General features: G+C 44.5%; 1 protein-coding gene and 2 pseudogenes across 1 annotated transcript; 2 read left to right on the top strand and 1 right to left on the bottom strand.

Moving 5' to 3' along the window:
* The first annotated feature begins 2074 nt into the window (after positions 1 to 2074).
* On the top strand, positions 2075 to 2950 carry LOC147894487 (putative pentatricopeptide repeat-containing protein At3g13770, mitochondrial pseudogene; annotated as a pseudogene).
* Positions 2951 to 2973: 23 nt separating this feature from the next.
* Positions 2974 to 3840, top strand: LOC147894486 (putative pentatricopeptide repeat-containing protein At3g11460, mitochondrial pseudogene; annotated as a pseudogene).
* A 1440-nt stretch (positions 3841 to 5280) lies between these two features.
* LOC147894485 (uncharacterized) lies at positions 5281 to 13965 on the bottom strand. The gene is made up of 6 exons (XM_087385321.1): positions 13942 to 13965; positions 13696 to 13784; positions 13314 to 13572; positions 12658 to 12969; positions 12299 to 12433; positions 5281 to 5759 (listed from the first exon to the last, which is right to left on the bottom strand). Exons 2-6 carry the CDS (start codon positions 13771 to 13773, stop codon positions 5281 to 5283), a joined length of 1263 nt encoding a protein of 420 aa, XP_087241447.1. The 5' UTR covers positions 13774 to 13784; positions 13942 to 13965.
* Positions 13966 to 15411: the final 1446 nt, after the last annotated feature.

Here is a 15411-nt window from a genome sequence, read left to right as displayed (position 1 = left end):
GACATTTTTAATGCTTTGTTTGGCACTCACATTATTTGAGTTGATGATTACCATTGAAAGTTGAGGGCCGGTGCCCACCAAAGCCATACAGTTCCTAGAAAAAATACCAAAACAAGTACTTTCCACTTTTCGAGTTCACAATTACTCTTGGTGAGGAGCCTTATTGGTTATGGGAGTGACTCTTGTTGTTGGTGTCTTGAGTTAAATCCCCAGGATTGACGTATGATAACCCCTTGAGGGCCCTGCCTTGTGGCCTCACATTAAAAGAATTCTTCTTTTTCTTCTTCTTCTTAGGCGCCTTTCATACCCGTCCGGACGAATATGTCCAACTGGACACGTGAAATCCGTGTCTATAGATAATTTGCTAGAGAGAAACCTTACCTCATCCGGACGATGAATTCTCGTCTGGTGGTGATAGCTTGTCCATAGTGCAGTCACAAAGACAATGTTAGCCACTTACCTTGTGTAAAAACGAAAATCAAATCCCCATTGGGACTTGTGTGTAAACTCTCCCAATCTCCCGTTCGAACGAGTACAGGGCAAGCTGCCACCTGGACAAATGTGGATGGGCAAGACCCCCTACCCAAGCATATGGGCAGGCACTTTCTTAACGAATGAAAATTTATCGTTAGTGCGACTGGTGGGGCTTGAACTTGACACTTCGTGTGGCAGAAGCCTTATTGTTGGGTGCATTTGGCATGTATTGACCCAAAGGCCTATCCAGATGGCATAGGGGATGTTTAAGGGAAAATCGTTAGAGTGGTGAAGGGAGTTGAAAGATAAGCCTGTGAGTTGTGCTGATTTCAAAAAAATGTTTAGAGAAGAGTTCCTCGAACTCGAGCATGAGTTTGATCTCCTTGCGAAGTTCATACACATGAATATAGGTATAAGGCCATTCAAACACTATTTGCAGTGGTGAGCGGGGTCATTACACACTGCCCAAGCCCTTACACAAACTATGTGGCAAGGTATTATACGTTCAAGCCCCACCAACCTTGATGCAATAAATGCCTTCAACTATGTAAAACCCTCGCCCATGCTCTTGGGCGGAGGACCTCCTTTTTGGCCTGCCCTTCGGGTAGCCTTAGCAATCGTTCTCATTTTGTAAAGAAGAAATTCAAAATTTTTAGGATTAATTTGCTTCTAAAATAGGTCTGCTGCTTTGATTGGTTGCCGTCAAGTGGAAGTTAAGTGCACTAATGGCTTTGAGAGACAAGCTTGGCAGTGAGCATTCAAGACGTAGGGCTCCCTCGTTTTTTAAATCATTCCTAAGCTCTCTCCATTCACTACCTCCTTTGTTTTACATTTTGGGAAGGCCTTATGAATGAAACAAGATGAATGATATGTATCATTCAATAGGCCTGCTCGAGAGGAGGAAGAAAGAGAGAGAAAGGAAGAGAGAGAGAGAGAGAGAGAGAGAGAGAGAGAGAGAGAGAAAGGGGGGCTGAAAATGTGGAGGATTTCTAGATGAAAAAATAGCAAGTGGATCGTAAAATTAATCTAGATTTTTTGAAAATCGAAAAGGGCCATTTTCTCTTTGTATATGGGCGCCTCCACTAAGGCCTAGTGGGCAGGCCAAAAAGTCATTCATTTATTTCACTTGTTTGGTGGATTCAATAATTTATTTCAATGTGGCACCTGTAACAAAGGCTTGGGGCGGGGGCTGGAGTGTGTAAAGGTCCTCAATCTACGTCTTTCTTGCAGCATGAATCCGATCGAATGGAAAAGTGGAAAGTACTTGTTTTGGTTGATTGTGTCCTGTTGAACTTGCTAATCGAGTGGCATTTCATTCGATCAACGAGTAATTTCATTCGATCAACTTGTTGCCTTGAATCCAATCGAATGGCATTTCATTCATACAACCAGAAATTTCATCACGAAGTCGTATTCGCACCCCAAAAGATTTGGATTGTGACTTGTTCATCTGCTGCTAGCAATCCTACTAAGATAGTCCATGACAGGGAAAAGATCATGCGCCCTTGCTGGGCACATATTCTAAGTATTCACATGAACCTTCCGCATTGTGGACAGTGGATTTGAGGTGGATGTCATTGTAGGAACTGCTCTTGTCCACATGTATGGTAAGTGTGGCAGCCTGATAGACGCAGAGAGGATGTTCTACAAACTGCCGGAGCGAAACGTGGTTTCGTGGACTGCTATGATTGGTTTGTATGCTGAGGATGGTTTGGGCAAAGAAGCTCTACGACTTTTTTATGAAATGCAGCAGGATGGAATAATTCCAGATAAGATAACTTTTGTAAGCACTCTTTCTGCGTTTGCCAGCCAGTCAGCCCTAACTGAAGGCAAGCTTTTGCATAGCAATGTCTGTGACAATGGATTTGAGTGGGACGTTTTTGTGGGCACTGCCCTTGTCAACATGTATGGCAAGTGTGGCAGTGTGGAGGATGCATGGACGATTTTTGACAAAATGCCTGAACGGAATCTTGTCTCATGGAATGCCATGATGGCAGTTTACAGCCAACATGGGTGCAGCAAGCAGGCGTTGGACCTCTTTCAGCGAATGCAGAAGGAAGGAATTGTGCCAGACAAAGTCACCTTTGTCAGCATTCTGGATGCATGTGGCACCATATATGAAACTGAAAGGATGCATGCACGCATTACTGTTAGTGGACTTGAATTAGAAAATGCGGTAATGAATGCACTAGTCAATATGTATGGCAAACAGGGCAGTCTGGTGGATGCACGAAAACTATTCAACAAAATGCCAAAGCGGGATTTGGTAGTATGGACTGCAATCATTGCACTGTTTGCACAACATGGACAAGGCAAGGAGGCCCTTGAGCTTTTCAACCAGATGAAGGGAGAAGGAGCGATGCCAGATAAAGTTACACTTGTCAGTGTACTTGCTGCATGTGCCAGTGAGGCTGCAATGTTGAAGGGATGCAGATACACAGCCCTATTGTTGAAAGTGGCATTGAGTCAGAGGTAGTTGTTGGGACTGCTCTTATTAGCATGTATGGGAACTGTGGCAGCTTACAGATTGCTCAGAAGATTTTTGATGACATGCCTGAGAGGGATTCAATTTCATGGAATGCAATGATTGCAATCTTTTCTGAGAATGGTCAGGACAGTGAGGCCTTGCAGCTGTTAAGTCAAATGCAGCATGGAGGCATAATGCCAAATAAGTTCACTTTTGTCAGTGTGCTTGCTGCATATGCCAGCTATGCAGCCCTGGTTGAGGGTAGATGGATGCATGGATTCATCTTGAACCATGGATTTGAGGCCGATGTTGAAGTTGGGAACGCACTTCTCAACATGTATGGCAAGTGTGGCATCCTAATGGATGCATGGCGAACCTTTGAAAAAATGCCTGAGCGGAACCTTTTCTCCTGGAATGCCATGCTTACAGTTTATGCCCAGCATGGGCATGGTAAGAAAGCTCTGCAACTTTTTGATGATATGCTAGGAGGAGGAGTGCTGCCTGACAAGGCCACATTTGTCAGTATTCTTACTGGATGTAGTCATGCTGGTCTGCTTAATGAGGGCGGTCATTATTTTGCTTCTATGAACCTACATTATGGCCTCTCACCATGCGTGGATCATTATGATTGTATGGTTGACCTAATTGGTAGGACAGGGACGTTGGATATGGCGGAGGAATTGATCAACATCATGCCGTTTCAGCCCACAGTAGTTTCATTCATGGCACTGCTGGGTGGCTGCAAATGTCAGACTGACGTTCTGCAAGGAGAAAGCGCTCTTAGGTACGTGTTGGAATTGAAACTGGAGAATCCTGCTCCATATGTTATTCTATCAAATATTTATACTGCAGTTGGCAGGGGGGATGCTGCAGCAAAGTTGATGAGTACAATGATCTAACTCTGCATCATTTGCATTCAAGGGAATCACCTTTACATGCAAGAAATTGCAGACAAAAGACATGGGATGTCCTATACTCAATGGGAAGTTTGTGAAGAACATACGCTTGCAGATTGTTCTGTAAAAGCAAACTTTTGGCAATTCTTACTGCATTTAGCCATGCTTGTTTGCTTGGCGCGTGGCCGCCGCCGCTATATTACTATCATGAATCCAGATCATGGCATCTCAGCAGGATGCAGCAGGATGAGGTGTAATGGATCAGAGCATTCCATCAAGTCGTGTTGGGCCCTCTACTAGACTGATGTTAAATGAGGGAACACATTGCAAAGACCAGGAAATCCTAGGCTGAGTCATGAAGTAAGAGGTCTGTAAAAATTTCAAAGTGGCCACCCCTCATGAGTGCTTCCAGGTGCGCACACAATGCACCAAAACTGTCATCTCTTTCTCGTGGGTCAGGGTATTGGGGCCCCCAATCCATTAAGGAGCTTCCAGCTGTCATATGCCACTGGATGACCGGACTGCACCAAGACACCGCCAAAAAGGATGCCTCACTCCTTGAACTCCCTCATTCAACAATGGTCCCATTGCTCTAGTTGCATCTCTTTTGCACTTCGCCTTCAACAGTCTGTGCTGACCATTATCTTCTTGTCACACTCTTTGCCTGGGCTGAAGAATGGGATGGCAAGTTGAGATGGGAGGGAGGGGGGGATGAGGCCTACTTAAGAAATGAAGTCCTTGGTCACGTTTGTTTCATGAAGCTTTCAGAGTACAGTCGAATCTGGAACTGGTGGCTATCAATCAGATATTTGTCTAATGCTTATTGTAGAGGAATTATAGAAGTCTGTGCAGCTACTGAGCTGTGTGCGTGATATCACTTTCTTTCATTAGAGGCACCTCTGTTTTCATTAAACCAAAATAATTACTTTAAATTCCGTCAATTTAGCAGCAAAGTGTATTCGGCACGTTCTGGTTGTCAAATCTCAAGCTTCAACAATTCTGGATTGTCTATGGAAATAAGATATTTGAGGATTTGCCTGAAGATCCAAACTCAGTGCTGCATGAAAATGTAGTGTAGGACAAAGAAGACACTGATTTAAACAGGCTCTAAAAGGAAAATGGTTAGGTCAGCAAAAGCTAACAAGACCATGGGAGCAAGAAGAAAAAGCAACTCTACATTACATAACTTTTGTTTACACTCACAACCTGAAATAAACTTGTAAGCTCCATCCAATGATGCATTAAATACATCGTACTTGTAAATTACAAAAAGTAATATCGGAAACACGTTAAATCCAAAGGGCTTGGAGAAGACTATCACAAGATATGAGATGCAGAAGTCAGCTTTTCTAATGGAGGACTCTGCCAAGTGTGATAAATTTGGATTAACCAAGTCACCTTCAAGTATTCTGGACTGAGATTCGATATACTGCACAAGTCATTTTAAACTGTGTCTAACAGTATATTAGTACTTGCTTCTTGATCCTCTTCTGACCCTGAATCACTGTCAGAGTCAGATAAATTATCAGTCACAAAGTTTGGAAAAGGTGACGGCCATCCCAAGCTCTTCACTCGTGTGAGAATGCCAAGTTTTCTTGCCTCCAGTATCTGTGATTGTTCTGCTTCAGTAAGGTCCTCATCGTTCATGAGCATATGTAATGATGACCTTGCACTTTCTTTGCATGTGGTTTGGCTTGGTATCTGTGTTTCGATAGCCTCATTGCTTGAAAGAGGTGCTGACTTTCCTAAACGTCTCACTCTTGTAAGAATTCCAAGTTTTCTCACCTCGGGTGTTCTTGAGCATTCTTCATCAATGAGGTCTTCATCATTCATCAACCTATTGAATGATGACCTTGCACTTTCTTCACATGCATTTTGATTTGATGATTGCATCTCTACAGTCTGGTTACCTTCTTGATCACCTGATATGGTCAGTAGATGAGTTTTTGAACATTCAATTGATGTTAGCTAGAAACCCAGGTTTACAGAGCACACTTATCATCATCAAAGGACAGACTTTGTATATGGGGTATTCTAATACATTTATGAACTAAAAAGACAAAATAACACTTAGTTTAGCTTATAGTACGCATGCTTCTTTAAAAGAGAAAAACATTTCATCTTTCACTAAAGGACGAAGTAGGATTTCCATTTTGCACAATGACCATAACCAGACCACAAAATAGTCAATAAAATAAATGAAACAAGACTACCATTTTTCATAATGGCAGAGCCTACATGACTCTGTTTAGAAAATAAAGGAAGATGGCGCTTAATGGAAGAGAATTTGGTTTATAAACTTCACAAAAGACTCTTTTGACTACATGGGAACTTCCAGCAACTTGACTTGCGTCAATCCCTATCTAGTCCGCTTTCAGCTCATGTGAGTCGTCTTAAAAAGGAATCACCGATCTGCACTTAACAGTCACAAAGATCTGTCTAATTGGCAGGCAAATCACCAGATCAATTTGATCAACAATTTCTCAGATATCTGACAAGTTATTAGAACTTGACTGGCAAATAGCGAAAGAAGAAAAGCAGATGCATTGGGAATGCAGAGTTTATCTAAGAGAATAACCAAAATGAGGGGTATATCCGAATATGACCTCTAGGTGCACCTAAGCCCTGCCTATAGTTTAATAATGTCCTTACGAAATCTTTTTGGTGTGTTTGAACATGAACAGCAGAGACTTGCTGAAGAAATCCTTAACTAGAAAAAAGAGACCAATAGTGCCAGTAAGCTGCAAATCAATTAAATAGGAGAAAGAAGAAGGAAGTAGGGAACGATAAGGATGCTGAGAAAGAGCAAAGGTTAATTTAACAGGGACGAGGCAGGCTGGAAGGATGAAAACAACACTAAGATAAGGAGGAAAGAGTAAAAAGGGACAAAAAGGAAAAGACATATGGAAGTGAAATGCAAAGTGATAGGTAGAATGTATGTATGCTCAGACCACATCACTTGTAAGAATTGGCAAACTTAACAAAACAAAGACAAGTCAATGCTATGACAAGGGACAACGTAAACATGAAATGAAGAGGGCAGGAGGGGAGAGACTTCACAAGCAGAATGAAAGAGAGGGAAGGGACGAAAAGGAGGAAAAATGAGGAAGCGGAAATTAAGGGAGTTCAAAAGAGAAGCTTGGACAAAAGGGGCACAAAGGACTAAGTAAAATGGACATAGGAAGCCTATGTCAAAGCCTTGGCCAGCCATCCAAGGGGTGCAAAGGACTAAGGAAGAAAGATATAGGAAAGCCTATGTTAAAGCCTTGGCCAGCCATCCAAGGTGAGCAACAGACACGTCAAGCAAGGAAGGGGATGGGCAAGAGAAGGGCCAAGATAAAGGGAGGTGCCAGCAATGAGACAAATTGGTAGAGGGCAGGATAGCAGCCTAGGGAGGGATCTAGTTTATGAAATCCATTGGTGTATATACGTCAAGATTTAGTAGCAATCATCATGAGATGCATGCGTTTCAAATTCATCTTGATGGGAGATGGGTTGCATGTATACTGGAAAGTCACCTTATTTCAATGAACATTTAAAAGAGTTATACAAGAACTTACAACAGGAAGCTGACAACTTCAAATTGGTGAAAGTGATTTGAGGACTTCGGTATATCTATGCATTAAATGGAAGACCATCAAAAGTTATATGATTATCAACTATAAAATTTATATCGTTTTCTCATTATAAAATCTTTTCTTCTTTACAACTAAAAAAGGTCTTATTTGAAAACTTTGTTTCTTTAAATGTGCAAAGAAAGACTTTATCCTTGGAAGCAAACGACTGAGCTGCTGCTCCTCCCTGTTTCCCCTCCTCTCTCGGATCCCCCTACTACCCCTCTCTACTCTCCCTCCTGCCCACAGCCTCTCCCCCGACATTTATTTCTGCACCCAACCCCCCCCCCCCCGCCCGCCCCCTGCTATCTATACTCTGCCCTGCTGTCTACCTCTCCAACCCTCCATCTTTTCTGCCTTCACCCCGCCCTGCTATCCTCCTCCCCTGCCCTGATTTTTTGCTGCCCCACCCTGCTGCCTTCACACCTGATGTCTTCCTCCTCTACCCTTCATTTCTGCTCCTCCCGCCCTGCTTGTTCATCCCGCCTCACCTTCTAACATCTCTGCCTCAACCTTCAGCTCCCTCGACCTCCTCTTTGCTTCCCCTACCTCATTATCTAGTTTCTTAACCCCACCATCCCGATCGGGCCACACACCAACCAGGTCATTTGAGAGGATCTCCTGCAGCTACACACCTTTAGGACCTGGTTGGAGCCGAGGGAGCTTCTAGTGAAGCTGAGTTTCTACAGAGATTACTGTCTTTGTATTTCGGAGGAGGAATTCATCACACCACTGCCTCAACCTTCAGCTCCCTTGACCTCCTCTTTGCTTCCCCCACCTCATTATCTAGTTTCTTAACCCCACCATCCCAATCGGGCCACACACCAACCAGGTCATTCGAGAGGATCTCCTGCAGCTACACACCTTTAGGACCTGGTTGGAGCCAAGGGAGCTTCCAGTGAAGCTGAGTTTCTACAGAGATTACTGTCTTCGTATTTCAGAGGAGAGATTCATCACACCACCGGGGTACACTGAACTTCATATGCCTCACTCACTACGGTTCTCCATCGGACAGTTTTGGGTATCATCACACTGCCTCCGCATAGAGAGCGGCAGAGCAGAGGGGATTCCTAGGGAGCATTGCTTATGCATATTGTGCGACTGTCAGGAGGTTGAGTCGGAGGAGCATTTTATTTTTAGGTGCCTAGTGTACTATGAGATCCGAGGTCGCTACCACTGCCTCCAGGCTCCTTTCCAAATTCCTCGCCTACCCAGATCAAAGATGCCTCGCGGCCTTCATTCACGAGGGGGTCCGACACAGAGAGTACTTACTCAGGCGACGAGGCTTGGCCACATCATCAAACACCTCTCAGAGCACGATCACAGAGTTCTTCCCATCGAGTGACATTGATCGTCCAGTCTCTAGCCGCAGACGTGACAGAGACCCCAACCCGACGACGGCAGCATGACACATGAGACATCGAGGGGACACACAGATCACTCTGGGGGACCTCCCGTCATTGTTTAGACCCGGGATACGTCCCATGGGAGTCACGGTGGCTCTGGTCTTGCGTCAAGCCTCGTCCAGCCAGGAGACCGAGACGCACGGCACCCCTTGACGGGTGCCAGCGTCCCATCACCGGCTATGCACCAGTCAGGGCGACATGACATACGGATTCCGCTCCGCTCCAGTCCTTTTCATTTCATTGTTACATCCAGATGTATTTGATTATGTATGATCAGACTTAGGATTCAACACGGGTGATGATGCTCGTTTCAGTAGCTCCACCCTTACTGTGATTTGTATTAGGTTTTCTTTCAGTCTCATAGACCCATCGGTCTTCCGAAGACTCTAATAAAATTCTTTCTTTCTTTCTTTCAGCCTTTGTGTTGATGGATGGAGCTTTATCATTGTTTGAGTTGCCCTTCCACCCTTAATTGATGGATGGATCCCCATTTAGTCGATACTTGATCACTCTTCCACCAACAGCGAGAACCGTTATTTTTCAAAAAACGAGTTGCAACAGCTCAACAAGGATGTAGAGCCACCACTCTTTTCATGCGCATTCATGGGTCCCACCCTTCTAGATCGCAGGTCAGGGACTAGACGCTTGCTGCCTTTACGGAAGACCTTGCTTCCAACCTTTTCAACGTTCCATTATTGGGGCAGGGATTCTTCCAGATGGCTTTCGATTCTCTTGAGATTGCGAGTATTGTGCTAAAGGCTAACTCCTTGGTGACTGGCTCAGGAGAATTTTTCTTTCACCTTTCACATTGGGCTTGGATCCTATATCACATTTGGCGTGGTCACAAAGATCCCCGCCTCCTTGGTCTAAGTAAGAGGAGGCGATTACGTCTGATGGGGTGACTAGAGTTAGGGTCATTGTCTTTGACCCTAACATCACAGATGACCATATCATGCTTCAACATCCGGATGACTCATTCTTTTGCCAGACAGTCGAGATCATAGGCAAGAGGGACTAGTGTAGGATTTGCAGGACCTTTGGGTGTTTGTTAGAGATTGCCCAAGGAAGAAGAAAAGACCAAAGAGGTATTTTGGTGCGGCTCCTCCTTGTACTCCTTGAGCACCTCTTGCTCATCCTACATCAATGGCACATGCCACTTGCTCAGTACCAGGAACACATTCAAAACCAGTAGCACGCCCAGGACCATCAAGGCACCCAACACTTACTCCCCATCACGTTCACATCAGGAGGATCCTCTCTACCCTTTGACCCCTCACCTATTAAGGTGGTTGATATTCCTAGTCTTGGATGCGGCTAGTGATGCCATCAATCCTTCCCAGGTTGCAACTGGAATTAATTCAAGTGTGACTTTGGATGAGTTTGCTCAGGCTTCACATACTCATTCTTCTCTAGTTCCTCGACACTCGCGTGAGCCGCCCCCTCCTACCTTAGCTCCCCATTCTTCATCCTTGGATTGAGGGAAGGAGGTTTTTCCTACCTTGTCACCTTTTCTTCAGGCAGGGATCTTACACATTCCATCACCATGTTTGGCTCAAAGGAACTCTTTCCTTCCATTGGCCAACCTTTGGAGAGACTAAGTTTGTGCCCTCTACTTTTGTGATGTGGTAGTTGGTGTTCCTATCGACAAAGCATCATCTTCTATAGGAATTGGTTTTTTCTAGGATTTTTTCATTGGAAGCACACAGTCTCGTTCTCCTTCCTCAAGTGGAGATTGGATGGATAATACCAAATGGATCTTCACTTCAGCCTATCTTAGCGTTTCTCGAAAGCTTGGGCCAACTTTAAGAGTACTCTTTGGTGGAGAGTTTCCCCTTTCTCTCAAGTAAACATTGATAGACAACCCATTATGTGGAATAATAGTATGTTTGATGATCATAGCAGACCGCTTGGTACTTCACACTTTTTACATGGTCTAGATGGGAGAGAGGTCTTGCCTTCTCAATGATTCTTGGAAGATCTTCAAAAGACTTCCATATGATTGCAAACACCAAGTAGTAAGTCACCTCAGATGGATTGCACTGCAAATCCAACAGATTGATGCAATCATACCCTTGGATTGGGTTCTTCCATGTGACAGGACTCCTTCTCAGTCTACTTGGCTAGGGACCTTTCAAGAATAGGGGGAAATCTGAAAATTCTTCCAATAAGGAGCTCTTGTGGGCCTCCAACCTCTGAGGCTAAGCTGAAACTACTTAGCATTATCGACCGTGTGTCGAAAGAAGGGGAGCCTCTTCTCTTAGTGTCCTACATCAATCCATTCTGCTTCTCAAGATCCTCGCTGCAAATACCACCTCCATAAAGCCGAATCCTCGATGAACCCAAGAGGATGTGATCTGGGTTGTGGTCTAGATACCATCCTCAAGCCAAGAAACACTGCTCCACGTGGCCTACAACCCTGGCATGCTGAAATGGAAAATGCATAGTATACGCTTCGTAGCCTGACCAGCCTGCCCCTAGAATGAACATTGAAGACCAAGACATACCTATATGATCCTCAAAATCCTATGACCTGAAGTGGAAGTCATTTTGGAAAAGACTATGAAAATCCCTCAGGAATAGAAAAATCACTCTTTTCTTTCGACTCCTATTCATGAAGGGATTGCGGTGAACCAGTGGAGGTCCAAGTTTAGGACAACTTCCACATGTATTCATTGCCTTTCTACTGAGGAGTCTATTCAGCATTGCCTAGGGGACTGCAGGCCAGTCGTCTCGAAAGGGATCGCTAGATTATTGAGCACCTTCATGTGTTCCCCTTTCTTTATGACCTTGGGCTCGGTTGCTTGGCTTTCTCTATCTGAGCCTTAGGTGTTTTATGGGAGACATGACTCATCCTAGCTCTTTCGGTTCGATGACATTCAATTGAGCCATGTTCACTAAATGACATTCCTGGCTCTTCATATAGACCTGGACATGCCTTTGTAAATACTGGGAGATTCTGGCGAGCATAGCAATGTGGCATATTCGGAGATCCAAATGCATAGAGGCTTTAGATGATTCCCAAGTCCACTTGCATACAATTTGGCTAGTATTCAAATAGATCAAGTACACACCTTCATGGCCATTTGCAAACATCTCACACACAACCACTACCAGGAGAATTGTTTTCTTTAGGGAGTGGAGTGGCTCACCTATTTCTAGGATTTTTTCTAGCTCTCTTACAGGAGTTTGATTTTAAAGTATTTGAGTCTTGTTTTCTCATGCTTGCATGATGTACTTTCCCTTGATCTTTGCTCTGGGAGTTTCTTTCATACTAGATAGAAGTTTTTTTTCTTGCCCCCCTGAAAAAAAAACACACAAAGGAATCCTAACTACCGAATCATATTTTCTTGAAACCCTTAATGTAATGAATTTGGAACAATTGTAAATCAGTGCTCAAAGTTAAAAATGGTAAACCCACATCATTATCTGCCATGATTTTACCTAGATTGAAGGATCTCCTCCTGCCACCGGTATTTGCAAGAGGAGTTATTGGTATAATATCGTATTCATCAGATAGTCCACGGAAGGAAGCCCGCCAACAAAGTTTGCTTCTTGGTGTTTCACCTTCCAGATCACCTATGCAAGATGATATGAATGTGAAAATATTTATGTATAATGTCCTAATCCAATAAATTGTCTCAATGACCAGAATTTATTCTATTCCTTGTCTTTGTCATTCGTTTCTACTGCAATTTTTTAACGATTTTGTAGTTTGTTATCATAACTGAAATGGATCCCCCTCCCTTATGGCCCACAACAAACAGGGATCAGTCATTGCTTTGATGAGAAGATAAAATTACCGTTAGAGCTTCCAAGGTTTTCTTTGGTGAGAATAGGTGGAAGTATTCTGACTACGGTTGTACTTCTTCTTCTTTGAAGCCTTGCAAAGATATATGCTCCAATGGAAATCACCACAATTCCCAAAAAAAGTACAGTGATTCCAATGTTAGGAGGTTTGCTTGATTGTGGTCTAGTAAGACTTTGACTTTCTGATATTTGATAAGATAAATACAGTTGTTTCAATGACGTCACGTCAGGAATTTTAATACAGGTTCCAGTACTCATGGCAATCCATCCTTCCATACACTCTGAGCAGTCTGGACTTCCATATCCTGCAAGAGTTCCATTATAGGACGACATTAAGACAACACTCTTGGATAAAACATAGAATATCAAATCATTACGTCCCATTACCTATAAGACTGTTCAGGTTCTGCACATATGCAAAAATATCTCACGGTCAGCAAATGCATTGTATCAAATTATCGATTTCCAAATGTAGTTGTTTGGAAGAAGCTTAAGGACATCCATATTCATGTCAACCAGCATATCAATTCTTCATAAATCTTCCAACGGCATTAATGATTCCAAGGTGATATAATCTCTGAACCTGCGGGATAGTACTAGACTGCTGCTAAACTTGAAATTTGTGTATAGAAGGTGTTAAGTTCTAAACCTCCAAAGCAATTGCATTGTCCTGTTGTATCCAAACAAACGCCGTGCCCAGAACATAGAATTTGTGCATTTGGTCCGTATTCAGGTGCTGGACAGCTTAAGGCTACATAAGGACAATCCTCTTGGCAACATTTGCTGACTTCTGATAATGCACTTTTCTCTTCTTTAGTACATCTCTCTGCAATTTCACAAATACCGTTTCCACAAAGACCAACCCTCGTTACACTGACAACTGATGAAAGGTTTGCGTGAAAATATCCCTGCAGTCAGCAGTGACACAATCATGCTATTTTAAGATAGGTTGATCCGCTCCTTTTCAGACGACTGCCACATTTAGAAATAAAAAGAAGTAGAGTTCTTTAAGCTTATGTGGAGAGAATTACCACACTATTAGAGACACCTTCCCTTTCATTTAGTCCATGCTGCAAACGTTCTCTGATGGTCTCCCTCTTTAAGGTCATCCCAGACTACTCTGGTCAAGCAAAGCAGAATTTTCACAAAAAAGATCTTGAGGTATGGAAACTTATGTGCCAAAAGCTCTAAAAAAAGAAAGTTAAGCATAAAAAACTTTTTCTTATAAGGACTACAATTTGGGTTTTGTGTCAACTTTAAGTAGATTGAAGATTTACATGCGCAAAGGAGGCAAAAAAATCTTCACTGCTTTGAAAGAAAATCTAGATTTGGTTTGGGAATTATCATATCCATAAGAATATAAATGCAAATTTAGTCCTACTTAATAAAAGTTCGTTTCTGGTTGGGGGGGGGGAGAATAACTTCAGGAGCTTCAGTATAGCATTCTGGTGGCTCATGGACCCAGCTGCTCCTGCTGTCCACCATCGCCATCCCGCCCCTAGCCTCCCCTCCGCCTCACCTCTGCTCCTCTCCGCCCCTAGCCTCCTCCCTGCCCCGCCTTGACCCTCCGCCCCCGCCACGGCCATCGCTCCACCCCCGTCTCCTCTCCGCCCCTCCTCCCAGCGCTCTTCCGCCTCCTCGCCATCCCTCCCCACCTTCGCCTCCCCTTCCGCGTCCCGCTCCACCTCCCCGCTTGCTCGCCCTCCCGCCATCCGCCCCACCCTCTCCTCCTGATGCCACCTCCTTCTCTTCCCTCGTCTTCTTTTCACCACCCTCCCACCCCTTCACACCTTCATCCCCACCTCCTTTTTCACCCCTTCTTGCCTCCTATCCGTCCCCCCCGTGCTTCCTTCCCCCTCCGCCTCCCTTCCGCCCTCTTCTGGACCCCCCCCCCCCCCTGTTCGTTGCTTCTCCGTCTTGCCCCCTCCACTTCTCCTTCTCATCCCCCTTCTTCGCCTCCACCCTCCCGCATTGTCCCCCCTTTTTTCTTCCTTTCTTCACCAACAGCAGGAGCATTTGTGTTTGTCAGAAGGAAGAAGATCTTGGTGGTGACCTTTGGTCTGGCTAGAGAGGCTCTATGGCAACACTGTCGAATCCCACAACCGTTAAGGTCCTTCTTTCTCCAGCCGACAAACAACAGGTTCAGCAAGTAGTTTAGTCCGTTCAGGACAAGGCGATTGTGGGCAGAATTGTGGGCCTCACACCCACAAGGCGATAGGTGCGAGAGTGGATCCAGGCGAGCTTGGCACTATAGGGCGACCACATTCAGGAGGTCACCATCTATGGGAGAGGCGTCTTCCTCATCCAATTGAGCTCCCTCGATACAGCCTTGACTCTTGTGAAGCAAAGCCCCATCCTCCTTGGCCTGCATCTGGTGTACCTATTTCCTTGGTACCATGGCCTTATAGTGGAGGACATGGACACGACACACCATGTTCTCCTTTCCAGTTACGCTTCGCTTCCTAGGGCTTCAAAAGGAGTACAGAGCCATCCTCCCCTACATTGATCGGGCATTTGGCACAGTGCTTGAGTCTCCACCAAATTTGACCACGGTAGTGGTAGCAAATAACGGGGTCCCTAGAATCAAACTAGTGGTTAAGAGCCCAGAGTTCCTCCCAGAGTTGATTCTTCTAGAGACCCTTGAAGGGGGTACACTTTGCCAACGAGTGGAGATTTTCAGGTTACCAGGCCAGTGTCTCCATTACAGACTGATGGGTCACTTAGCCAGAGATTGTCCCCGTGGCCAT

Source organism: Dipteris shenzhenensis, chromosome 14 (assembly GCF_047967505.1).
Source record: "Dipteris shenzhenensis isolate YYH24624 ecotype China chromosome 14, Dip_SZ_1.0, whole genome shotgun sequence".
In the NCBI taxonomy this organism is placed as follows: Eukaryota; Viridiplantae; Streptophyta; class Polypodiopsida; order Gleicheniales; family Dipteridaceae; genus Dipteris; species Dipteris shenzhenensis.
This window is presented reverse-complemented; position numbering and strand designations above follow the sequence as displayed.

What these genes read in the sequence shown, in the direction of transcription:
- LOC147894485 (XM_087385321.1), bottom strand. Translation starts at nt 13,773, where the DNA reads ATGACCTTAAAGAGGGAGACCATCAGAGAACGTTTGCAGCATGGACTA. An exon ending in AAACCTTGGAAGCTCTAACG is followed by an intron (nt 12,434 to 12,657) that starts GTAATTTTATCT and finishes CATCTTGCATAG; the next exon opens with GTGATCTGGAAGGTGAAACA. An exon ending in GAGGAGATCCTTCAATCTAG is followed by an intron (nt 5,760 to 12,298) that starts GTAAAATCATGG and finishes TGACCATATCAG; the next exon opens with GTGATCAAGAAGGTAACCAG.